This window comes from Carcharodon carcharias, chromosome 16 (genome assembly GCF_017639515.1).
Source record: "Carcharodon carcharias isolate sCarCar2 chromosome 16, sCarCar2.pri, whole genome shotgun sequence".
Classification (NCBI taxonomy): domain Eukaryota; kingdom Metazoa; phylum Chordata; class Chondrichthyes; order Lamniformes; family Lamnidae; genus Carcharodon; species Carcharodon carcharias.
In genome coordinates, this window is record NC_054482.1 from 106870599 (window position 1) to 106896487 (window position 25889).

At 47.6% G+C, this 25889-nt stretch overlaps 1 protein-coding gene across 2 annotated transcripts in view; it reads right to left on the minus strand.

The window, feature by feature from the left end:
- Positions 1 to 25889, minus strand: part of LOC121289073 (calcium-activated chloride channel regulator 1-like) — a 46019-nt gene that overhangs the window by 11038 nt on the left and 9092 nt on the right. Inside the window, exons 3-11 of one of the 2 annotated variants that reach the window (XM_041208065.1) lie at positions 25097 to 25247; positions 21343 to 21448; positions 17321 to 17486; positions 13023 to 13244; positions 12356 to 12580; positions 6379 to 6556; positions 5678 to 5784; positions 5370 to 5591; positions 2429 to 2687 (exon numbers count right to left, since the gene is read on the minus strand). In XM_041208065.1, the coding sequence (XP_041063999.1) occupies positions 2429 to 2687; positions 5370 to 5591; positions 5678 to 5784; positions 6379 to 6556; positions 12356 to 12580; positions 13023 to 13244; positions 17321 to 17486; positions 21343 to 21448; positions 25097 to 25247 (1636 nt within the window). The remainder of the gene's footprint in view (positions 1 to 2428; positions 2688 to 5369; positions 5592 to 5677; positions 5785 to 6378; positions 6557 to 12355; positions 12581 to 13022; positions 13245 to 17320; positions 17487 to 21342; positions 21449 to 25096; positions 25248 to 25889) is intronic. The other variant, XM_041208066.1, reaches the window with a different exon arrangement.

Genomic DNA, 25889 nt, shown 5'->3' on the forward strand with positions numbered 1-25889 from the left:
ATAAATTAAGAGGGGAATGTGCAACAAGACCTGGGTGTCCTTGTACACCAGTCGCTGAAGGTAAGCATGCAGATGCAGCAGGCGGTAAAGAAGGTACATGGTATGTTGGCCTTCATAGCCAGAGGATTCGAGTACAGGAGCAGGGATGTCTTGCTGCAATTATACAGTGCCTTGGTGAGACTGCACTTGGAATATTGTGTACAGTTTTGGTCTCCTTATCAAAGGAAGGATGTTCTTGCTATAGAGGGAGTGCAGCGAAGGTTTACCAGAATGATTCCTGAGATGGCAGGACTGACATATGAGGAGAGATTGAGTCGGTTAAGATTATATTCACTGAAGTTCAGAAGAATGAGGGGGGATCCCATTGAATCCTATAAAATTCTAACAGGTCTAGACAGGATAGATGTAGGAAGGATGTTCCCGATGGTGGGGGGAGTTTCAGAAACAGTGGTCACAGTCTGAGGATATGGGGTAGACCATTTAGGACTGAGATGAGGAGAAATTTCTTCACCCAGAGAGTGCTGAGCTTGTGGAATTCATTACCACAGAAAGTAGTTGAGGCCAAAACATTGTATGTTTTCAAGAAGGAGTTAGATATAGCTTTTGGGGTAAAAAGGATCAAAGGATATGGGGAGAAAGCGAGAGCTGGCTATTGGGTTGGATGATCAGCCATGATCATAATGAATGGATGGAGCAGGTTAGAAGGGCTAAATGGCCTACTCCTGCCCCTGGTTTCTATGTTTCTATGGCTGAACCCGGCCTAATTTACGTCAGGAATCTGCTTGCAACCCTGGCTGCTGGACATATTATACCTGTCCTTATAGGACAATGAATCCTTTGGTAAACTGCCAGCGGTCCCAGGGAAAATCCATTTGTAATATATTAAATATTCTGCACTTCAATTGCCACATTTTGGAAGTGTCCACACAGCAATAAAATATGGTTTTGGATTCACTCAGATTGCCCATAAAGTAAAGTTAAAAAAAAAACTTCATTATCCACCTACTTCAGTGTGTATCACCAGACCACTTTCAAAATTACATCATATCCTCCATCTCAGTATAAGCAGCTTCACAGTAGTTCCATCCCCATTGTCTCAGTTTCAATGATCTAGAAAATCTAATCCATGTCATAAAACCTTACCGTGCTATTAGACTTCACCTTGTTGATATATTTGTGCAATTAATAAGGCTTAAGTTATCAAATTGTACAGTACATAAGCTTAATGATGAAAAACCTTAATGCGTATGCATTATTGGAATGTTGTTAAGAAGTCTTTAAGTGCCAAAATACTGTAATGTTGCTTTAAGAAAGAACATGTGGAGTTTTCACTGGGGCACATTTGTACATTTGGGCTCCAATGAGTCTAGCATCAGCAGTGAACAGAAGCCAAAACTGGGATGCTGATTGGCTAGAAGGGTGGCCTAAGGGCTAGAATAATAAGTAAAAGGCACAAATTAAGGTCAGTTTGTTGCAGAGAAGGCAGAACACTCTTCCCATTGGTCAAGAATTGCAAACATTTGGCTTGAAGTTGGTTATGTTGACAGAGATGCACAGACTCGGGCTGAATGTTGCAAAAGCTACCTGCAAAAAGTGTATAAAAATAGGACATTGGCCAGGGGTCTTTGTGCTTGCCAGGGGATAGCATTTATCAGAGGACACTTACTAAGAGGGCTTTTGCCAGGAAAGAAAGTTAACAGTTAGTATTGGGCAATTACTTAGAAGTTAGCATTTGCATAGGACATTGTCAGTCAACAAGTAATTGTCATAGGCTACAGGTTGTTGTAAGAATCAAGAAGTGGCTAACGTAAATGTTACAGGTTTGGAGTTGGTCGTAAGAATTTTGGATCAGTATTAGAATGCATTATTAGGGCTAAATTAATTGCCTTAAGAAAAAGTGACCCATTTTTGTCAAGACAGAGAGAGAGAGAGGGAAAAGCTCTAAGTAAGTAGCTGTGAAACGTGCAGCTCCATTAGTTAAAGTAGACTGGGAAATTAGAGCTGAAGTCTTAAAGCAGCAAAGGGGTTTTACATGCATGTTACAGTTAGGTTGACAAGGTTAAAACCTTGAAGAACATCGTGAGTCAAGGAACCAGGTTTAAGGAACCAAGAAGAAAAGACCCCTGCAGTCCTGGGATCCACAGGAAATACAGTGCTCTGCCTTGACTAGTGGAATGTTAAGTATTAATCTTTCTAATAAACCTTGTTAGATTGCATTATAAATTAATGATTGTCTTTTTTGCCAATAAGGTTATTACCTGGCAAGAATTTTCATAATCTGGTGTTTAGTATAGAGTCCAAATCCCAACAACACTTTATTTGGAATACATTTTATGCAATGATAGCTAAAATTGGGATATATTCACATTTCAGATACTTAGAATATAAGTAAATGCTCTACTTCACAGGGTCACATTATGTATTGTACCTAGGCCATCATCAGAAAGGTCCTGTTCAACTGGAGGACCAGTGGGACGTTCAATAATGGCTGTCACTTTTGCAAACATGACCGGTGAAAATCCCTGACTGACTTCTGCATAGATTATAGTTCCACCGGAATCCTTTTCTCTAATGTGCACATTGACTGTTATTGGTGGAACATTCACATCTGCTGCTCGGGATGTCACTGTGATAGTTATAATCTGTTCAGTTCCAGGATTCAGGATACTGTACATCCACGGTCCTGCCTGGGAAACAAATATTCATTGTTAATTGTAGGAGAAGTAGCAGTTCCGTCAATTCATCTTTGGAATATCAGCTAAAATTTATTGTCCATCCCTAGATGTCCTTAAGAAGGTGATAGTGAGCTACCTTCTTGAACCGCTGCAGTTCATGTAGTGAAGGTACACCCATAGTGCTGCTAGCTAGAGAGTTCCAGGTATGACCCAATGAGGAATGATGATACATTGCCAAGCCAGAATGGTGTGTGGCTTGGAAGGGAATTTGCAGCTGAAGGTATTCCTGCTGCCCTAGTCATTCTAAGCAGTGGAGCTCTTGGGTTAGGGAGGAGGTGTTTCTGTGGTCTGGTTGAGTTGCTCTAAGTGTATCCTGAAGTTGTTCAGTTCAGTACAGGAAAGTCCCAAATTCTATTCCTGGACTATACCAAAAGAGTTAATAGAGCTAAGGCAGTGGTAGAGACTTTACATATGGCCTCAGTGTCACTACTTGGGAAAGCAAAAAATGGCCAGATCACCTGCTTCTGATCAACACTAAGTTAGGTGGCACGGTGAATAGTGCAGATGGGAGTGGAAAGTAGCAAAGGGTCATTGATACATAAAGTGAGTGGAACAAAACTGTGACAGATGGAGTTCAACATGGGGAAGTGTGTGGTCATCCGCATTGTACCCAAGGAAGATAGATCAGAGTATTTGTGAGAAGCTGGGAACTGCAGGTCCATCCAGAGAAATCACAACAAACTAGTGGATAGCTACAAGTAATAATTTAATGAAATGGTAGCCTTCATCTCAAGAGGGCTTTACAATGGAGTGGATGCTATACTACAGTTGTATAAAGCTCTGGGTGGACCACATCTAGAGCACTTTGTTCAGTTCTGGGCATCGCGCATTATTGAGGATATAATGGTGTTACAGCACAGATTCTCCATAATGTTTCTGTAGCTAAAAGGATTTAATTATGAAGAAAGGTTATATGGATTAAGGCAGTATTCTCTTGAGTATAGAAGATTAGGGGTGATCTAATTGGGTTTTTAAGACCATTAAAGGATTTGATAGGGTGGATAAACCATTTCCTCCATTGGGGGTGTCCAGAACAAGGTGGCATAACCTTAAAATGAGAGGTCAGTCATAAAGGGGGAAAGCCAGGAAGCACATTCTCACACAAGGCATAACTGAAATCTGGAATTCTCTGACACTAGGGGTCAAAGAAAAATGTCAAAACTGAGATTGATCAATTATAGAAATGCAAGGATTTTAAGGGGTATGGAAGCAAACTGAGTAAATGGAGTTAAGATAAAGATCAACTTCTAATTAAATGGCAGAACAAGTTTAAGGGGCTGACTGTCTTGGTCTTTCTGATATGCTATCCAGGCACCATTGCTCGAAAAATATAAGCAAAATACTGCAGTTGCTGGAAATCTGAAACAAAAACAGAAAATGCTGGAAAAACTCAGCAGGTCTAGCAGCATCTGGGGAGAGAGAAACAAGATAATTTTTCAAGTCTCCACTTCGCTTCAGCTCCTAAGAAGGGTCATACGGACTCAAAACAATAATTCTGTATCTCCCTCCACAGATGCTGCTAGGCCTGCTGAGTTTTTCCAACATTTTGTACCCATTGCTAGAAATGTGTGTGTGTGTGTGTGTGTGTGTGTGTGTGTGTGTGTGTGTGTGTGTGTGTGTGTGTGAAAGTCAGGTGGACTCAGGATTGGACTCAGCTGTGATGCCTCCATGGGTTAAGTCCCAAGGCTGTCATACAGATCGAATGAACGTTTCCCAATGCCAAGCTTCCTCACCAATTCTTGAAAGCTGTACCATAAAGAAGTCACACATATCACACTGTGGGAATAGCCAGGGAAACAAGCCATTGGCTTCCTTCCGTTTATGCGGTGTACACAACCAGCCAATGACAGACAGCACATGAAAGACCATTACATAGAATGGCAGCTTGTCTGAATAGCAGCAAGTAAGCTGCACTTAGACTAGTGGTGGGCCGCATGCGGCCTGTCAGGGTTCTGAGTGCGGCCCGCGAGACATTTTGTTGAAGGTTGTCCGTGCGCAGAGGTGCCAGATTCCGCTGGTTTCCGTCTGTGTAATTTTTTTCCTACCGGTATTACAAAAGTGATGCACACGCAAAGCAAGGGCACCGTGAAGTAAGGTGCGTGTTGATTGCACACAACAGTGACTGTGAGAGCCGTGCACTCACTCTGTGTCCAATCAAAGTGAGCAGACTTTTTCTGCTATGGGACACATCAAGTGCAAGAAGTGCAACAGATTAACGGATGGAAACCTCAGTGCTGAACTGTGACGCATCTGCACATCCCCAAGTCCTAATCTAAGAAAGCTTGTGGAGGACAGATCCAATCAGAAGCTGCACTGAGTATGATGTAAGTAGGTTAGCCTAAATATTTCCTTTGTTTTTATCATTTGAAGTTGATGACAGTTCTATTCATATATGAATGAAAAAACATTTTCTATGGCTCATTGGGGAATATTCAGTGTGTATTAAATGTATTTAATCTTATTCATGGGGTCATGGTTAGTGCACTTGAGATGAAGGAGAGCCACTCATGTGGCCCACTCACTAGACAAAGTTGCCCATCACTTACTTAGACAACGCTACCCTGAGAAAAGATTAGTTTGAGAAGAAATACACTGCAGAACATAAAGAATTAAAGGATGCATTTTGATCCATACCTGTGCAGTGCCAAAAATGTTGAGACGGGCTGTACGTACAGTTGCATCTATCCCAAAGTCACCACTGTCGTACACCTTTCCATTGGGGTCATGTACAAACATGTATGGTGTCTGCGTCTCCCATGTAACTACAAAAAATGTGTCGTTCCCAACAGTCTTATCGATAAAAACTGTGTTATTCAACCAACTGTCATCATCAATCCTTGTTCCAGAACTTTCAAGCTAGGGTCAAACGAATAGTTTATTATATTTTACTGTTAAGTTAGCACAGTAATTATTGGAAAGTCATTCTCCGAGGGTAATCCAACCTGAATTGATTGTTGACTAATGTCACCATTTCCTGATACTAATCCAGTGAAGGCATCGATCAATCCACTTGCATCCACATTATCAGTGGCTGCAAACTGTGAACCCCCTGAAGAATGGAGAAGGAAAAATATATCATAAACACCGATAAAGAAAGAAAGAGTCATAAGGGATTTCTGCAATGTCTGCCCAATAAAACACAGTTGACAATAAAACTATTAAAAAGGTTAGGCCAGATTTTAACCCAGCCTGTTCAGCATGAGCAAAATGTATGGGGGTGAGTGGGCAGTTGTTAAAATGGCAGTGCTACCCACTGAGTTCACATTGCCTGCAATAATATCAGGAAGCTTGGAGACTCAAGTGTGACAGAGCAGAAATATGGACAGGTATACCGCTTTCATCGTAATATTATTCAATCTTGTGCGATGTTGCTCCGATTTCTTTCTTGCTAGCTGCGTTTATGGCTAAAACTGGGCAGCACCAGGACCAAAAGCAGGAAAACAGCCCCACTAACTTCCCATCCACATCTACCCAGTAACTGAAGTGCAATCCCAGGAACTCCTTTGTCCGCTATTGTAGTTGAGCTGCTGGGCAATTTATTTTAAACCTCTTAACGCTTCCACCACAACGAAAGGAGGAAGAACTTGCAGCAAAGACATGAATTGTTCCCATGTTGGTCACCCGAGGCATGAGTGCTTATTACCTGTCATCTTTGAAAGCTGTTCCAGTTCTACGGCTGCACCTGGTCCTAACGCTATAGTGTGGATAACTGAACCACTTTGTTCTACCTCCGCGAAGCAACTGCTTATTCCACTGTCCTCCCCGTCAGTCAGTAAAACGATTTCATCACCGTTTGTAGCACCGTCATCACCACGAAGCACCTACAAAGCAAAAAAATTATTGTCAATGTGGAAAAAACATAATAACTAAAAATAATGGGGAGAATTAAAATAATTAAAAATAATGGGAGCGGGTGTAGCTGGGTGCGGACCTGATCACTGTCTGCGATCGGGTCCACGCCGCCATTTTACACGTGTGGGCCAATTAAGGCCCGCCCAACTTTGTGACTCCCGTGCGTAGTGGGAGTGGGCGGGTGGCTGTGGGTGCGCTCAGCCTGCTGGGTCCAATGGCAACCCGGCGGCCTGTATAAAGGAAGGCCTGGCAGCCTTGGAAAGGCTGCTCGCAATGGCTGGCTGAAGGGCTCTGCAGAGGGGCAATGTTGGTGACGCAAGTGGTAGGCCATCGGGGCAGGCCAGGCCGGAGGGTAGGTCATCGGGGGAGGCCAGGCCGGAGGGTAGGTCATTGGGGCAGGCCAGGCCGGAGAGAAGGTCATTGGGGCAGGCCAGGCCGGAGGGTAGGTCATCGGGGGAGGCCAGGCCGGAGGGAAGGTCATTGGGGCAGGCCAGGCCGGAGGGAAGGTCATTGGGGCAGGCCAGGCCGGAGGGTAGGTCATCGGGGGAGGCCAGGCCGGAGGGAAGGTCATTGGGGCAGGCCAGGCCGGAGGGTAGGTCATCGGGGCAGGCCAGGCCGGAGGGAAGGTCATTGGGACAGGCCAGGCTGGAGGGTAGGTCATCGGGGCAGGCCAGGCCGGAGGGTGGGCCATCGGGGCAGGCCAGGCCGGAGGGTGGGCCATCGGGGCAGGCGAGGCCGGAGGGTGGGCCATCGGGGCAGGCCAGGCCGGAGGGAAGGTCATTGGGACAGGCCAGGCCGGAGGGTAGGTCATCGGGGCAGGCCAGGCCGGAGGGTGGGCCATCGGGGCAGGCCAGGCCGGAGGGAAGGTCATTGGGACAGGCCAGGCCGGAGGGTAGGTCATCGGGGCAGGCCAGGCCGGAGGGTGGGCCATCGGGGCAGGCCAGGCCGGAGGGTGGGCCATCGGGGCAGGCCAGGCCGGAGGGTAGGGCATCGGGGCAGGCCAGGCCGGAGGGTAGGCCAGTGGGGCAGCATGCCCCTCGATTTTCAGATGGGTGTCTAGCTGCCCTCCTGGAGGTGGTGGCAGCACGGTGGGAGGTCCTTCTTCCCAGGGATGGGAGGTGGAGGCCCCGCCCACCTGACCAAATGTGCGTGGGAGGAGGTGGCCGAGAGTGTTAGCTCCCATGATGTGGTGCGGTGCACATGGCTCTAGCGCTGCCAAAGGTTCAATGATCTCCTGTGCTCGGGAAGGGGGAGTACCATGTTGCCTCAAGTCACTTAATGCAGCTGTCACCCTTTCCCCCAAACACCATCCCCCCCCTCCCTCAACACCCCCACCCACTCTGAGTGCAGTAGCAGCATTGAATCCCTCGCGGCATGGATCCCTCGCTGGGTGGGACGGCAGAGATTGCTCATGCCCAGTTCACCCTGAGAGGGTTGAGCTAGGATGTGTTCTGCATCTGCAGCGTGTGTGACACTGACACCCAGCGGATAGAATGTGGGTGAAAGTCAAGGGTCTGCACCTAGGCAGAGTGCTGGAACTGTGAAGCATGTTGAAGCTGGGAGTGGAGCTTCCAGGTGGCGGGTCATCAATCCATCTTCTGGTGTTTTGCGCTCCACATGCTTGTGCCTCTTAGCTTAGCAAAGTGGCCCCTTGTGGTGCCACATGTGAAGGAGGCGGCATTTGGGCAATGGCGGGGGGATCATCTCTGGTTTGTTTGGGTGAGTGTTCAGCAGCTGTGGAGTGATGAAGAATTGGAGTCCTGCAATGTCCCACTCCGGCTGGGTTGGCAGGGATGCGATGGGAATTCAGGTGCAGGCTGGACTAATCAATGCTCCTCTCTCCTTTTCAGGAAAAGACTGCGCACAATGCATCGGAACGAATGTAGACTGGCAGAGGACAGGCCCAGTTGGCCATCCTTACAGCTTTCAAGCAGCAGGTCATGGACCTTGACAGGCGCCATGTTCCCCCTGTTCCACCGGTGGTGGTGAGGCTGGGGTGCCACGGGGAGCTATGTTTGGTGAGCACTCAGGTCACCATGTGTGTCACAGAAGCCATGGCACTGCTGAATGCTCCGTGATTGACGTTAGCAACATGGGTTTACCCTTGATTATGGAAGGATGAGCGCATAATGTTCTGGGGGAGCGGCATGCAAGTTGACATTGTCTGAACAGTAACGAATCAAATGTCCTTTTTCTTCCTTTCAGCATCACCGGAGCAGGGCCGGGAGGAGGAGGCAGAGGGTCCACCTCTCACCCCTGAACCCCCTGAGCAAATGCACTCACCAGCATCACACCATCTCAGCCAGGAAGGCACCAGCGCCGATACTAGCACCTCGGTGGGAATTAGATCTTCGACTAGTGTCCTGGGGCACAGCAGTGCGGGCACTTCACACTCACTTTAGGAACAGAAAGTGCCCAGGGTGCTGGCAGTCGGAGGACTGCTGGGGACCAGGTACATGCTCGGTCGGTGACTGATGATGTGTCTCTGGAGTCATCCGTGAGGCAGCAGATGCCGGAAGTGCAGCAGGGTATGCGGGGCAATCTGATGGAGATATATGAGGCTATCACCGATGCAATGAGCCTCATGGCTAAGCACCATGCTTCCTCCATGGAGAGAGTGGCGACTGTCATAGAGAGGCACCTCCAGGAGAACAATCAGGTCCTGCTGGTTTGCGCCCAGACCAGCAAGCCATCACAGCGGCATTGGCCACAGCTGGTCAGTGCCAGTGTGGGAGGTGGTCTGGGCACCAAGCTCGGTGCCCATACATCTATTGTGAGCAGGGAGGTCCGAAGCAACCTCACATCGGTGCCGCAACTGCCCGTCGACTCCATGGGTTCTCTCAGGGCGCTCCGGATGAGGGCAGCATCTCCTCTGTCCCTCTGTCAGTGACCGTGGCATCCAATGAGGCTGTGGCAACTGGGGAGATGCCAGGTGTGGAGCTGGCCACTCCCAGGTGGGGCCATCAAATGCTCTGCAGGCCAGAGGATGGCTTCTAAGGTCATCGAGGCCAACAGGACAGCAGAGTGAGCAGGCTGTCTCAGATGCCAGTGCCAGCGAGGAGACATCTCCTAGACATAGCATCCATAAGCGTAAATTGAAGGCACTTTAGGCACCTCACGGGTTTCTCACTGGCACTTTTATTTTGGCCCGTGGCTCTTAGTCGGTTCGGGCACAATATTACCCTTGATGGGCGGGCGGACCCCCCAGCTTGCCGGTGGGCACGCAGCCAATCGCCGCCGTCGAAACAGGCCCCACCGCCATTTTGAGTGGGCGGGCCAATTAAGGCCCCGCCCAGCGGCCTGGCTGACGGGAAGCGCTATGTACTTTCTGTGTGGAGGGTGGGGGGGGGGGGGAGAGATTGCCCAACTGTCCGAGTGCGCTCTTTCACGCACGCGCACATCTCCCTGAGGCTAAGTGCTGTCTCAGGGAAAGCGCTGAAAAGTTTATAAATTTCAAAAATAGAAAAATAAAAAAATTATTACCATGTCAAACGAGATGGGACATGTTAATAAATATCACAGAAACTTCATTAAAAGTTTTGAAAACAGACATGAGACCTCATGAGGTTTCATGTTTTTCAGAAGCCCGCTGGAGCTCCTGGCCTGCCCACCAGCCTTAAGGTTGGACGGGCAGGGCTTTTAATTGATTTAACTATTCTGTCAATGACCTCAATTGGCCATTGACAGGTCGGCGGACAGACAGCTGATTGTGCTGTGTCCCCACCTTCCTCAATATTTAAATGGGGCGGGATGATGTAGGGGGTTCCGCCCAACGTCATCCCGTGTCATTATCGCGTCGGCGAGCAGGCCCCGCCCCCTCTCGCCGACAGGAAAATTCTGCCCGATGACTTGGTGTGACGTCCAACACCGATTCTGTTTTGCTTTGTGAATTTACTTTTGTTTACTCAATAAATTCTGACATGTTGCGATGCCTCAGGGTGATTCCATACTTCTGCACGTGTACAGGAAGCCACGATGTTACGAGTGAGTTGTTTGACATTGAGCTTTATTGACAAGGGCCTTAGTTAACATTATTATGCAGGCCGATTTAGCACTCAGGTATCGAGTGCGGAGCCTGCAGCCCTGGCGTGTGTTGAAGGTCCATCTGTGGTGGGCTAGCTGAAGATTTCTTGGATTAAAGCCTCCCGGGTGTCCCTTCCTCCCTGGACTATGCCCGTGTCAACATCTACCTCCTCAGTGTTCTCCTGTACGTGCTCATCCTCGGACTCACTGCTGGACTCATTGTGTGCATCCGGAGTACATCTTCCTCGTCCAGTGTGTCGCCCCTTTCCAGAGCCAGGTTGTGGAGAGCGCAGCATAGAACCGCTATCAGTGACACAAGATCTGGGGGGTATTGGAGTGTGCCCCGTGAGCGGTCCAGGCATCAGAAGCGCCTCTTGAGAAAACCAGTGGTTCTCTCCACCACAGCCCTTGTGGAGGCGTGGCTCCTATTGTACCGCTGCTCGGCCTCTGTTCTTGGACAGCGGAGAGGCATCATGACCCACCTTCTGAGGGGATAGCACTTGTCACCCAGCAGCCAGACATCAAGCTGGGCTGGAGCACTGAAGAGCCCCGGCACCTGGGAGTGTCTGAGTGTGTAAGCGTGGTGGGAGCTGCCTGGGTACCTTGCACAGACTTGCAGAATCAGCATCCTGTGATCACACACTATCTGCATGTTCATGGAGTGGAAGCCCTTCCTGTTGATGAAGGCACCAGGCTCACCTCCTGGCGCCTTGATGGCCACATGTGTACAGTCTATAGCACCCTGGACATGGGGGAAGCCAGCAATGGCTGCTAAGCCTCTGACTCGCTCTGTCTGACTGGCATTATCCCAGCAGTAGTGGGTGAAAGCCAATGCATGCCTGAATAGAGTGTCTGTCACCTGCTTGACACAAGTGTGGACAGCTGATTGGGAGACTCTGCAGAGATCACCCACTGACCCCTGGAAAGAGTCGGAGGAATAGAAGTTGAGGGCAGCTGTGACCTTTACAGCCCACCCACACAGTTTGCCGAGGTCTCAGGGCCTATTATCTGACTCCCTTGAGAGATGGAACCTCCTTCAGCACTGGGCCTCAGACATATTGAGGTAGCTGCTTTGCCACCTGTAAACCCTGGCAGCAGGATAATGGCATCTTCTGTGGCCCCTTCCACCTTGCACTTCCTGTTGGCCCTTCACCCCTTGTGCCTGCGCCTCTCCTCCCAAAGGGAGCTCTCCTGGAGGCTGAATGTGGACTCCTGGCCTCCTCCCCCTTCTGACCCTTCCTTCCTCCTCGGAGGAGGTGCCCCCAGTGGAGAGCACGACTCCCATTCCCAGGCTAAGGGAAGGCTTTCTGAAAGCTGCAGGCCCCGGAAATGATTTCTACTGTAGAGTCCTGACCAAGGTTTTTACTCCTGTCCAAGCAGCTGGTATGAGTTTTGATGTCTTCCTGCTCACTCAGGTAAGTAAAGTTACTTTCACACTTAAATGCCTCAAACGTCACATTCACGACCCCACTCACCCCTCTTAACCCACCCATGGATGAAGTTTATACAAATGTCTCCTACCCATTGCGCCCATGTGACATCCTGAAGATCGCACGGGCTGCGAAAAATCGAGGTCAATTGCTGCCTCAAGGGCCTTAACTGGCCTGTTAATTGTTGGCGGACGCACATCCCGAATATCGTGATGGCACACGGTGGCGTTGTGACGCTCGCCCGACATCACCGCGTGTCATTTTACGTGCGGGTCAATGCGTCCTTTAAAGTTCTTTCATCTTTTCAGATCTTACCCGAAACCCAGACTGAACGCCAGCACAGATATTTGTTCCGCCATTAGCTGATGTAGGTAGCAGTCGGACAAGCTGATCCCTCACATTCTCATCATCAATCACTTTCAAATCTGTCTGAATACTTGCGGCACTGTTAAAAGTGACAACTCCAACTTGTGATTGTACTTCAATGATCTGCAGTAAGAATATCTCGGCTGCTTGTCGGAGTCTGTTAATACGATTCTCCTATTTGCCAAAAAGAAAACAATGCAGAATGCAGCACAAAGTCATTTATTTTATTTATTTACCATTGTATTAAACAAATAAGATTTATAAAAACTAATTAAAGTCAGGGTTGACTGAAAACTGGCCAATTAGGAGCGTCTCAACTGGCCAACTGGGAGCAGCTAAACTGGACCAGTTCCAATTTCCATTGAAGGATGTTGATAATTGATTTTTATTCCTGCAAGCAGACTGCCTCACCCTGGATGGTTTTGAGAGTGTTCCATCACACTCCTGATTTATGCCTTGTCGGGGGTTGGAAAGGATTTGGGAGTCAGGAGGTGAGCCAGCGTTCACAATAGCCAGCTCCTGACCTCCTCTAGCTTGCTGTCTGAAACCACACACCAGCTTGGACCTGTGTCCAAATCAACATTTTCTGTGAAATAAACGTAACGAAAGGCCTTACCGAGCCCATGCTTCCAGAAATATCAAGGACTAAGCAGAGCACACGGTCTTTGGCCTGTAGGATTGTAAATGTCGGTATCACTGGACCAATGTGGGGTGGGCGATTGTTTCTGAAATCCTCTGACTCTTTGATCACGTCCCAGGTGCTCCTCTGATTGCACATTTTGTTCTGCATGTTTGGTGCTTCAGGATTGTGAGTTTTCTCGTCACAGAATTCAACCACCTGGATATTTTTAAAAAGATGCCTTGGGTTAAAGGGGCTTTGGGGAAAACAGCTCCGACAAAAACACTAAGCAAACTTTTCAAAAATGTAAAAATCTACGATACATTAACAACCATAGTGGGGCTTGAATTTATGGTCGTCTGACTTAGAATCATGAGTGTCGCCATTGAACCAAGCTGACATATAGGGGGTGAGTCACCTTCACCTTCCCCACCCGGTCAGTAAAGTGTCACAGTCATCACTCACCCATTGTAAATTCCCCTGGATTGGCATCCCATTGAATCCGATGGATATCAAGTTAGTTCTCTAACAGGACGGAAGCCACATTCCAGGTGTACACCTGGGGGCACTGTTCAAAACTTACCCCATAACGTGTTGGTAACATCATAATGGGCCAAATCTTCTGTTCTCTGGATCGTAGGAGATCAGATGTATGACCGATTTGCATCAGGACCTTGTGTAAATCCCGGCATGTGGATCTCCATGGTAATTGCCCGGCAAGTTTCAACTTTTGATGGGCAATTCCCCTGCTCCCTGGGACCCTCTGTGAATGTCTCAGACTCTGAATTAGGGTCGGAGAATTGGGACAGTTCCGACTTACTTACATGGATAGTTACCCAGGAAACGTTAGACAGAAAAATCTAGTTTAACACCTGGGTAACTACAGAACTCACGTCCCAATTACTCACGCTGACCCCTTGACAACCCCCCCGGACCCCTGACTACCTCCCCTGACCACCCCCCCCCCCCACCCCCACCCCGGCTAATCCTCCCAACCACCCAACGACCCTCCTGAACCCCTAGCCACCCTCCCTGAACACCTGACTACCCCTCAACCACCCGACTACCCCTGGCCTGACATGACTACCCCCCTCCGACACTCCTCACGAGCCTCCTGACTATGCGACTAACCATCTGGGCTGACCCAACTACCCTCCTGACCTGACGCCCCACTCACCCTTCTACCACCACCACCCCCACCCCCCCACAACACTTACTTATCTCATGTACCAAACCACCGCCCACGCGCTTACCCACCTAACCCACTGACCCACCTTAACCAGTTACCCACCTCACCCACCTGCTCCCTCACCCACTCACCCATTCACTCACCCATTCATGAACATTCATTCACTAATATTCAGAGTGGACATTTAAACACACCATACAGCAGCCAGTGAGGGGCTTGTCCTATCTTCCCCCGATTCCACTATGATCCAGTGGAGTTCTCTGAGGGAGCTGCACTCTGCATTTCTGGAACAACTGGATTCAGAAGACCCCGGTAGAAATGCAGAACAGAATTGGACTTGGCGAGGACTGCTGCTCTTCAGAAGATCCAGGCCATTATGTGTTTGCAAACAGGCAAAAGGCAAAACTACCAAATGCTCCAATGTGAAGCTCATCTTTAAAGTGAATAACTTGTTTGCAACAACCGGTTTGTACTATCCTACCCCAAACAAGGGCCTCCAATAATGTAAAGGGGGCAGATGGTGGCGTAGTGGTAATGTCACTGGGCTAGTAATCCAGAGGCCCAGGCTAATGCTCTGGGGAAATGGGTTCAAGTCCCACCATGGCAGCTGGTGGAATTTAAATTTAATTCATAAAATATGGACTTGAAAACTAGTCTCAGGAACGGTGATCATGAAGCTATGGTTGACTGTTGTAAAAACTCATCTGGTTCACTAATGTCCTTTAGGGAAGGAAATCTGCCTTTCTTATCTGGCCTGGCCTGCATGTGGCTCCAGACTGCCCTCTGAAACGGTCTAGCAAGTCACTCAGTTCAAGGGCAATTAGGGATGGGCAACAAATGCTGGCCTCGCCAGTGATGCCCACATCCCATGAAGTAATAAAAAAGGTGGCAAACTCTGCACTTTCCACAGTCTCCATGGCCCGATTCTACGTATCTGGAAAGAGGAAGCTTGAGGTGTGGAAAATGCAAGGTTTTTCTATTGTCCCTGCAATGGATACCAGTCACTCCCAATCTGCAGTTTAAAGGGAAGAGCGGTGACCATACATTGTCACTGAAGTGAAACCCTCCCAGAGCACTGACACCTCTTTAAAGAAAATATATATATTGATCTGGATTTTACAGGACGAGGTGGTCTCCACTCCCCCTGTGACCCTCACCATCACCACCCCCCCACCCCAGCTCAAAAGTCAGTGGGGAGCCACATTCATTTTTAGGGTTTGGCACCACAGGCAAGACCAGCATTTATTGTCCATCTGTAATTGTCGGTGAGAAGGTGGTGGTGAATCGCCTCCTTGAACCTCTGCAGTGTACGTGGTGTAGGTACACCCACAGTGCTGTGAGGAAGGAAGTTCAAGGTCTTTCACCCAGTGATGATGAAGGAACAGTGATATACTTCAAAGTCAGGATTGGCGTGGGACTTGGATGAGAACTTGGAGGTGGTGGTTTTCCCATGCTGGCCCTTGTTCCAGGAAGGTGCTGCTGAAGAAGACTTGGCAAGTTGATGCAGTGCATCTTGTAAATGGTACGCACTGCAGCAACTGTGTATAATGGTGGAGGAAGTGAATATTTAAAGCGGTGGATGGGATTTCGATCAAGTGAACTTCTTTGTGCTGGATAGTGTTGAGCTACTTTGTTGTTACAAGGGTGAATTTTATGGGCCCCTGTAAGTGTATTTGAAGGCGGAGAGGGGCTTGTAATATAAAAATAGGTGGCCTGCTCACCACCTTCCTGCCCCCCTTGACCTTTTTCCTATATTACCTGCAGGTAAAGCATCAAGTAGCCTGCCCACCCTTGGGCCTATTAAGACCCTTAAGTGGTCAACTGATGGCCACTTAAGGGCCTCATTCCACCTCTGCTGCTATAATACATGTGGCAGGAGAAGGCAGGAGTTTGCATAGGCCGCTGGCTGGCAGGGAGAGGGGGTACCTCCTTTGGGGGATCCCCTGTGCCCATCAGACGCACCCCCTCCCCACAAAGATCATACCCCCCTCCCCCCACTTTAATTCTCACCCATTGGTCTCTACAACACAGCTCCCCACCCCCGTCCTGTCCCTTGCTGCCAGGCATGCCCGGCCAAAATCCCTGGACTTACCTGAAGTCCAGCATCCATGACACTTCTTCTTCAGGTTCCGCCTGTAATCGCAGCGGTGACCACGACTCGATTCTGGCATTGCTGAGGCTACAGAGCTGCCGGCTAATCAGACTGGCTGGTAGCTTTCTCGGGCGGGACTTCCTCCCAGATGGGGGCGGAAGTCCCACTCTAAATTGGTTAAGGCTGGCCCCATCTTAACATCGCTGCGGGGCAGCTGGGATTTTGGTTGGCGTGGTGCTGATGGACCTTTCAGTCGAGGGGGTAGGTAATTTGTTCTCCCCCCCCAACAGTAGAATCCACCCCACAGCTGCACCCATCCAGGCAAATGGAAAGTATTACATGACACTTCTGGCATTTGCCTTGTAGGTGATGGAGAAGCTTTGGGGAGCCAAAACATGAGACTGCCCAGCAAAAGCAAAACAACACAGATGCTGGAAACCTGAATAAAAACAGAAAATGCTGGCAATGTGGAGTGAGAAATGGAGTTAACGTTTCAGGCCAATGACTCTTCATCAGATCTGTTCTGAGAGTACCCACCTCCTGACCTGCCCTTCTAGCTGTCAGCTTTTATATGGCTGGTCCAGTTAAGTTTCTGGTCAATGGCAACCTTCAAGAATTCAGCAAGGGCAATGCAATCGAATGCCAAGGGGAACTGGTTAAATTCTGTCTTGTTGGAGGTGATAATTGCCTGGCTTTTGTACAGCACAAATATTACTTGCTACACCTCAGCCCAACCCTGGACATTGTCCAGGTCTTGCTGCATGCGGGCACAGACTGCTTCATTACCTGAGCAATAATGAAGCAAGTTGAACACTGTGCAATCGTCAGCAAACATCCTCACTTTTGCCCTTTTGGTTGAAGAAAGGTCATTGACGAGCAGCTGAAGATAGTTGGGCCTAGGACACAGGAATTTCTGCAGCGATGACTTGGGACTAATATGATAAGCTGAATAAGAGTTGCTGGAACAAAATGTTAATGATATTTGAGAAAGTACCTCTTAGTGACTCTACTTACATTTGACAGTGCCTGCATGTACATTATTGAAGAGGATGAAGTCTGGCTTTTCGCTGGATAAAACTTACAATTGCCTTTTGGCAAGCCTGAGTTGGGATCAATGTCACATGATGTACAGGGGCTGCTCGTGCAGTCAGAAATCTTTCCTACTATCTTTTTTGAACACCTGAAAGTCAAAATAATTAAAGAAAATTCTTTGATTCCGAGTAACATTTCTAGAACAAGAAGTCATTTAATAAATAGAAACATAGGCTGCAATCAAGACCAGAAATTCCCGCCCTAAGTCAATGGACCTTCGGCTGGTCTGTCAAGGTTTCCATCCTCCCTGAGACGATTCCCAACCCGGGCAGGACTGGAAAATGCCAGCCATAGAAAATAGAAAATTTACTGCACAGCAGGAGGCCATTTGGCCCAACATTTCCTTGCCTGGTTAAAAAAAATGTTAACCAGCCTAATCCCAGCTCATGTTCTGTAGCCCTGCCAGTTATAAGTGCGAAGTCAAGTGTTTGTTTTCAATGTGATGAGGGTTTCTGCCTCCAATATCATTTCAGGCAGTGAGTTCCAGACCCCCACCATATTAAATTTAAATGTATTCCACCTGGTTATTGACCTCTTTGCTAAGGAAAATAGATTCTTTCTGTCCACTCTATCTTTGCCCTTCCTGATTTTGTACGTCTCAATTTAATGTCCCTTTAGCCTCCTCTGCTCTCAGGAAGCCCAGCCTATACAATCTTTCCTCATAGCTTTCTCTAGTGGATTCACATCCTTCCTGTAATGTGGTGACCAGAACTGTATGTAGTACATTAGCTGCTGCCTAACTAGTGTGTTAAATGGATCTAACATAACCTTCCTGCTCTTACACTCTATGCCTGGGCTAATAAAGGAGTGTATCTCATTTGCCTTCTTAACCACCTTATCTACTTGACCTGCTACTTTCAGGGATCTATAGACATGCACTCCAAGGTCCTCCTGATCTTCTACCCTTCTCAATATTCTACCATTTATTGGATATTCCCTTGCCTTGTTTGCCCTCCCCAAATGCATTACCTCATGCTTCTCTGGTTTGAATTCCATTTGCCATCATTTCTGTGCACCTGTCCAGTCCATTTATATTTCCTGCAGTCTGCAGTTTTCTTCCTCACTATCAACCACAGAGCCATTTTTTGGTATCATCTGCAAACTTCTTAATAATGACCCTTACATTTAGGTCTAAATTGTTGATTATCATGAAAAGCCAGGGACCTGGTACATCCCACTGGAACCAGCCTTCTTGTTACAAGAACAGCCATTGGTCATTGCCCTTGCTTTCTACAACATAGGAGGGATGGTGGTGTAATGATAATGTCAATGGACTAGTGGTCCAAGCTAATGCTCTGGGGAAATGGGTTCAAAGCCCACAATGGCAGCTGGTGGAATTTAAATTCAATTAAGAAATCTGGAATAAACCTAGTCACGGTAATGGTGACCATGACAGCTTTCATTGATTGTTGTAAAAACCCATCTGGTTCACTAATGTCCTTTAGGCAAAGAAATCTGCTGTTCTTTCCTGGTCTGGTCTACATGTGACTGCAGACACACAGCAATGTGGTTGACTCATAAGGGCTCTCTGAAATGGCCTAGCAAGCCGTTCAGGTCAAGGGCAATTAGAGATGTTTAGAAATGCTGGCTTTAACCAGTGGCACACACATCCCAGGAAAGAATTTTTAAAAAGCAGCCAATTTTTAACCCAACTTTCCACTTGCCCTTAGATCCCATCAGCTTTTACATTTCTGACCAGCCTGCCATGCGGGACCTTGTCAAAAACCTCGCTAAAATCCATGTAGACCACGTCAAATGTGCTACCCTCCATGTTACCTCTCCAAAAATTCAATCAGTTTCAATTAGTCAAGCACAATCTTCCCTTAACAAATCCATGCTGACCATTCTTGATTAATTCATGCCTTTTTAAATGACAATTTATGCCGTTCCTCAATAATTTTCTAATAACTCGCCCACTGGCAAGATTAGACCTAATATTTAGAAAAGATAAGGGTGGAAGTTCCTTTAGATGAGGCTGTTGCTCTGCCCGTTTGTCTCTCTAAGTTACATTATGTATGTGTTACTGAGGTTTTTAAGATTATTATGCCTTAGAAATGTATCTTTTGGTTTATGAGATCATGACAGTTTGGGTCTATAGCTTTAAATGTAGGGGAAAACGAAAGAGATCATATGACCTCTGCTGGAATCTGCCTGACTGTAAACCCGGGTGGTTTAACTGTTAGATATCAGAGGGACTCAGGTTTGTTTTGTTGAGAGGGTTGTGCAAAGTATTTCTGTTTAGAGACAATGACAGCAGTTTCTAAATCTACAATGAGTAGGCTCTGAGTCCCAAAGTCCCAGAAACGCGTTACCAATATCAAGTTGCAAACTGTTGTGCTGTGAACTATCCCTTCACTTCTAAGATGAAAGGGAGTTGGGATCAAAGGTGACTGATTAGCATTTCTACTTAAATACACAGGTAGAGGGCTGTAACTTCCGATGGAAGTGGCAATTGAATTGGATTGCCAATCTACTTGAAAGTTCTTTCCTGAAAATCTTACCTTTCCCGACCTTCTGACTCAGGCTGGGCGAGATCTGGCCAGTGCAGCGCATCCTTGGGGCCTAGCGCTGAGGGCTGTGGAGTTGAAAGTAAGTAAGCCAAGACCTTTTTTATATGGGTACTTGCCTGTTGGGTCAGGTGTGGGCTTGATGGTGGGGGGGTGGCAAGGGCAGCCTGGTTTGGTCAGGCTGGGCCTTGTCGGGGGTGGGGGAATGAGGATGTCAGATTGGGTTGGGCCTATGGGGTGTGGTGGGGGTGGGGGTTGTTGGCAGATCAGGTAAGGCGTTGGGGCGGGGGGAGGTCGGGTCATGTTTGGTTGGGCCTTGGGGGAGGGGTTGGGTGGGGCCTTGGTGGTGGGTCAGGTCAGGCAGGACACTGGGGGGGCCGGGGGGCTGCTGCTGGTTGGGTCAGGCTTGGCTTTGAGGGGATGGGTCAGGTTGAATCAGGCCTGGTGGTGTAGTCAGGGGTTTGGAAAGCCTCGTGGAGGGGGAATGGGAGAGTCCCATTGGGGGGGAAGGGAGCCTTTGGAGGGGGATGGTGGGGGGAGTGCCCTGGGGGTTTGGAGTTGTGAGGGGAGTCCCGTTGGGGAGGAGGAGGGGTTGTCAATGTGGGTCTGTACAGCAGTTACCCAGAAGCAAGAATTGATTTTAATTCTCCCAATGTTTTCTGGTTAACTATTGATATATATAGTTGGAAACATTTGAAGTTTGTGATTTAGATCACAATTTTCAGATAGTCCCTAGTGCAGTGAAATTGCCTGTGAGAAGCTGGCACTTCCCAGGCAATCTCTGTGCAATTCTTACCTGGGAATATCTAGTGGGGTTCCCCAGCAAATCTTTGGGGTAACCCCCAGATACAATGCCCTGGAGCTCGGAAGTTACTTCCAACTGTGTTTCTTGTTGCCATGGGGAAGAAGGTAGAAGAAGCCTTTTTGAGATCAGGTTACAGGCTTCCATGGATTCATGAATATCAGAGACAGAAATTATGCAGATTGTGGGTGGAGCCTGCGCTCAGACTGAAGACTGAGGTCATGAGAAGTTAAAAGAGGCTGGAAGGTTTGCCTAGCTACAGGAAAAAATCTACAGTGTAACTCTCATAGTGACAGATGGGTCTTTTTGAGCTGCCCAGTAGAAGGACACGTGGAAAATGGTCCTGGGCTGTCCATACTCCACAGCTGGATAGCCTAAATTGCACAATTTATAATGGTAGGAGTCCACGTAGCTTGGAAGGATTTTATCACCTCTGATGACAGTTGTTGGCAGAAACATAAGCCCTTCTCCATTCATGAGATAATGACGTAGGCAAGCTGCCAGGACAATTTGCTGACCTAGTTATGTCAACACATTTACTGCAGCAGATTCTAAGAACAGAAAGGGATTTCTTGGGTATAAATCCCAAGGGACATTTTTCAGTGACCAAAATCATACAATTAGAGTTGTCCCACCTTGTTGCTTCATAGGTTCCATTAGATAAATAGAAGGGCACCAGATTGTTATATTCATCAAAAACTCCCCATCGAAGATGAGCCCATTCATGAACGAAAACTTTACCTGTAGAAACAGGAGCAATTTTTGGTTAAAATAATGAGACCAATGCTTTAACTTTATGTGAAGTATAAATGGAATTGATGCTTCAGAAAGTTTACATATTACCATTTTCCTCTCATGTACGTAAAACACACTCAGTGGTGTGAAGTTACTTTGTGGCATCACAAAACAATCAATATTCTGTCCCCCTGTGTTAGTGGTGGTACTGTTTTCTGCTGTGGTGTTCCTGAGTATGGGATAGAATTGGTGTGTTAAAGGATTTAGTTGAACACTTTAGTGCTCGACTGACCTGATGGGAAAGGAGCTTATAAAAAGTATATTGTTCTGTTCGTAACATTGCTCACAATTCTTTCACTAAGGCCTCACACCACCAATTTTGCCTTCATCGTACCTCCCTTTCTCATTGTCATAGAAATCCCTGTGCTCATCTTGATCATTTTCCAGGTCATCAACTGGGATCACGTTCTTTTTTCTTACTTAATCATTCACAGGGTGTGGGTGTCGCTGACTGGGCCAGTATTTATTGCTCATCCCTAATTGCCCTTGAGAAGATGCTGTTGAGCCACTTTCTTGAATGGCTGCAGTCTATGTGGTGTATGTACACCCAAAGTGCTGTTAGGAAGGGAGTTCCAGGATTTTGACCCAGCGACAGAGAAGGAATGGCAATATATTTCCAAGTCAGGATGGTGAGTGACTTGGAGGGAAACTTCCAGGTGGTGGTGTTCCCATCTATCTGCTGCTCTTGTCCTTCTAGGTGATGGAGGTCACTGTCGAAAGAGCATCTGGTAAATGATACACACTTCTGCCACTGTGCATCCATGGTGGAGGGGGTGGATGTTGAAGGTGGTGGATGGGATGCCAATCAAACAGGCTGCTTTGTCCTGGATGGTGTCAAGCTTCTTGAGTGTTGTTGGAGCTGCACTCATCCAGGCAAGTGGAGAGTATTCCATCACACTCCCTACTTGTACCTTGTAGATGGTGGACAGGCTTTGGGGAATCAGAAGGTGAGTTACTCCCCATAGAATTCCCAGCCTCTGACCTGCTCTTGTGGCCACAGTATTCATGTGGCTGGTCCAGTTCAGTTCTTGAACAATGGTAACACTCCAAGAAGTTGATAATGGGGGCTTCAGCGATTATAATGCTATTAAATGTCAAGGGCTGATGGTGAGATTCTCTCTTATTAGTAATGATCATTACCTAATGCTCATGAGGCATTTATTAGCACAGGCCTGAATGTTGTCCAGAATTTGCTGCATATGGACAAAGACTGCTTCAACATCTGGAGCAGTCATGAAAGCTGCTGAATATTGCGCAATCATTAGCAAACGTCCCCAGTTCTGACCTTAGAAACGAAGGGAAAGCCATTGATAAAACAGCTGAACATGATTGGACCCAGAATACTACCCTGAAGAACTCTTACAGAGATGTCTTGGGACTGAGTTGGTTGACCTCCAACAACCATAACCATCTTCTTTTGTACTAGGTTTGGCTCCAAACAGTGGAGCGTTGCCCCCCCCCCACCGATTCCCATTGACTCCAGTTTTGCTAGGGCTCCTTGATGCCACACTCAGTCAAATGCTGCCTCAATGTCAAGGGCAGTCACTCTCACCTTGCCTCTTGAGTTTAGCTGTTTTGTCAAAGTTTGGACTAATGCTGTAATAAGGTCAGGAGCTGAGTGGCCCTGGCAGAACCCAAACTGTGCATCAGTGAGCAGTTGTTTCTGAGTAAGTGCCATTTGATTGCACTGTTGACAACCCATTCCATCACTTTGCTGATAATCGAGAGTACACTGATGAGGCCGTAATTGGCCAATTTGGGTTTGTCCTGCGTTTTATGGACAGGGCATACCTGGGCACTTTTCCCCATAGCTGGGTAGGTGCCAGTGTTGTAGCTGTACTGGAACAGCATGGTTATTCCCTGGAGCACAGGTCTTCAGTACTATTGTCGAAGAAATGTTGTCAGGGCCCATAGCCTTTGCAGTATCTGGTTTCTTCAGCTGTTTCTTGATATCACGTGGCGTGAATCAAATTGGCTGAAGATTGGCATCTATGATGCTGTAGGCCTCAGAGGATGGACCGTCCACTCTGCACTTTTGGCTGAAGATGGTTGCAAATGCTTCAGCTTTATCTTTTGCATTAATGTGCTGGGCTCCCTCATCACTGAGGATGGGGATAATTGTGGAGCTTCCGCGTCTAGCTTTATCGCATGCTGCTTCTGCTGTTTGGCATGCAAATATTCCTGTGTTGTAGCTTTACATCTCATTTTTAGATATGCCTGGTGCTGCTCCTGGCATGACCTCCTGCATTTTTCATTGAACCAGGGTTGATCCCCCAGTTTGATAGTAATGATAAAGCGAGGGATTTCCTGGGCCATGAGATTACAGATTGTGGTTGAGTACAATTCTGCTGCTGCTGAAGACGCACAGTGTCTTATGGATGCCCAGTCTTGGTTGCTAGATCTCTTCGAAATCTATTTAGCACAGCGGTAGTGCCACACAATACAATGAAGGGTATCCTCAATGTGAAGGCAGGACTTCTTCTCCATAAGGACTGTATGGTGGTCACTCCTACCAATATTGTCATTGACACATGACAGGTAGATTGCTGAGAATGAGGATGAGTAGCATTTTCCCTCCTATTGGTTCCCTCACCATTGCTGAACCCAGCTATGTCCTTTAGGACTCATCCAATAGTGGTGCTACCGAGCCACTCGTGGTGATGGACATTGAAGTCCCCCACCCAGAGTATATTCTGTGCCCTACCCTTAGTATTTCAACTTGGAGGGCTACTGATTCATCAGCTGAGAGACAGGTGGGTGATGGGGAGGTTGTGGGGTAGTAGATCGATCAACAAGAGGTTTCCTTGACCATGTTTGCTTTGATGCCATGAGATGTTGAGGACTCCCCAGGTCATCTCCCTCCTGTGTGCGTACAACAATGCCGCCACCTCTGATGAGTCTGTCCTGCTGGTGGAACAGGACATACCCAGGGATGGTGATGTCTAGGACAGACATTATCTGTAAGGTATGATTCTGTGTTGCTTGACTAGACTGTGGGACAGCACAATTTAGGCACAAACCCCCAGATGTTAGTTAGGAGGACTTTGCAGGATCATCAGGCCTGGGTTTGCCATTGTCATTTCCGGTGCTTAGGTTGATGCTGGGTTACCCAACTGCTTACATTCCTTTTGGACTTTGTGGCAGTTTAATACAATTGAGTTGCATGCTAGGCCATTTATGAGTCAACCACATTGTTGTGGGTCTGCTGTCACTTAAGAACAGCATAGTTCCTTCCCTAAAGGGTATTAGGGAACCATATGGGGTTTTACAACAATTGATTCATGGTCACCATTAGCTTTTAATTCCAAATTTATTAATTGAATTTAAATTCCACCAGCTGCTTTGATAGGATTTGAACCAGTATCCACAGGGCTTTAGCCTGCCCCTTTAGATCACAAGCACAGCCACTTTACCACTATTCCACCACCACCGCTTCCTTTCCTTCCCTTCTCCCTAACTCCCTCTCTCCTTCCCTTCCCTCTTACACTCTCCCCCACTCCCTCTCTCCCTCTCTCTCTCTCACTAACTGATTAGGCATAATTCAGTGCTCAAAGTATAAGCAACAATGGTGTTAACTTACATAAGGTAATTTACCTTTTGAACCATAATTTTGAGTCAGGCTGCTGTTTAGTATAAAGTTTGGGGTGAAGTGAATATACCGGCCCTTCTCACCACATCCGCCATACTGCAGAGTGTATGGTTCATCTCCATATTTAAGGTATGGCTCCGCAATGATCACATCAGCCTAGGAAAAGACAATGAGATGTTTTCATGAGAGATATTCAATGCAACAACACACATACAAACACACACACACATGCACACTCAGGCACGCACACACACAGACATGCACACTCAGACACGCGCGCACACACACACACACACACACACACACACTCAGACACACAGACACACACACACGCACACACACACACACGCACACACACACACGCACACTCAGTCACGCACACTCAAACATGCATATTTAGACATGCACAACACGCACACACACATGCACACACATGCACACACACACACACACACGTACTCACACACACGCACTCTCAGACATGCACACTCAGACATGCACACACACACTCACGCACACACATGCACACACACACACAAACGCACTCACACACATGCACTCTCAGACATGCACACTCAGACACGCACACACACACACGCACATATGCACACACATGCACACACACACACACGTACTCACACACACGCACTCTCAGACATGCACACTCAGACACGCACACACACACACACACGCACATACGCACACACATGCACACACACACACACACACACACACACACGTACTCACACACACGCACTCTCAGACATGCACACTCAGACATGCACACACACACTCACG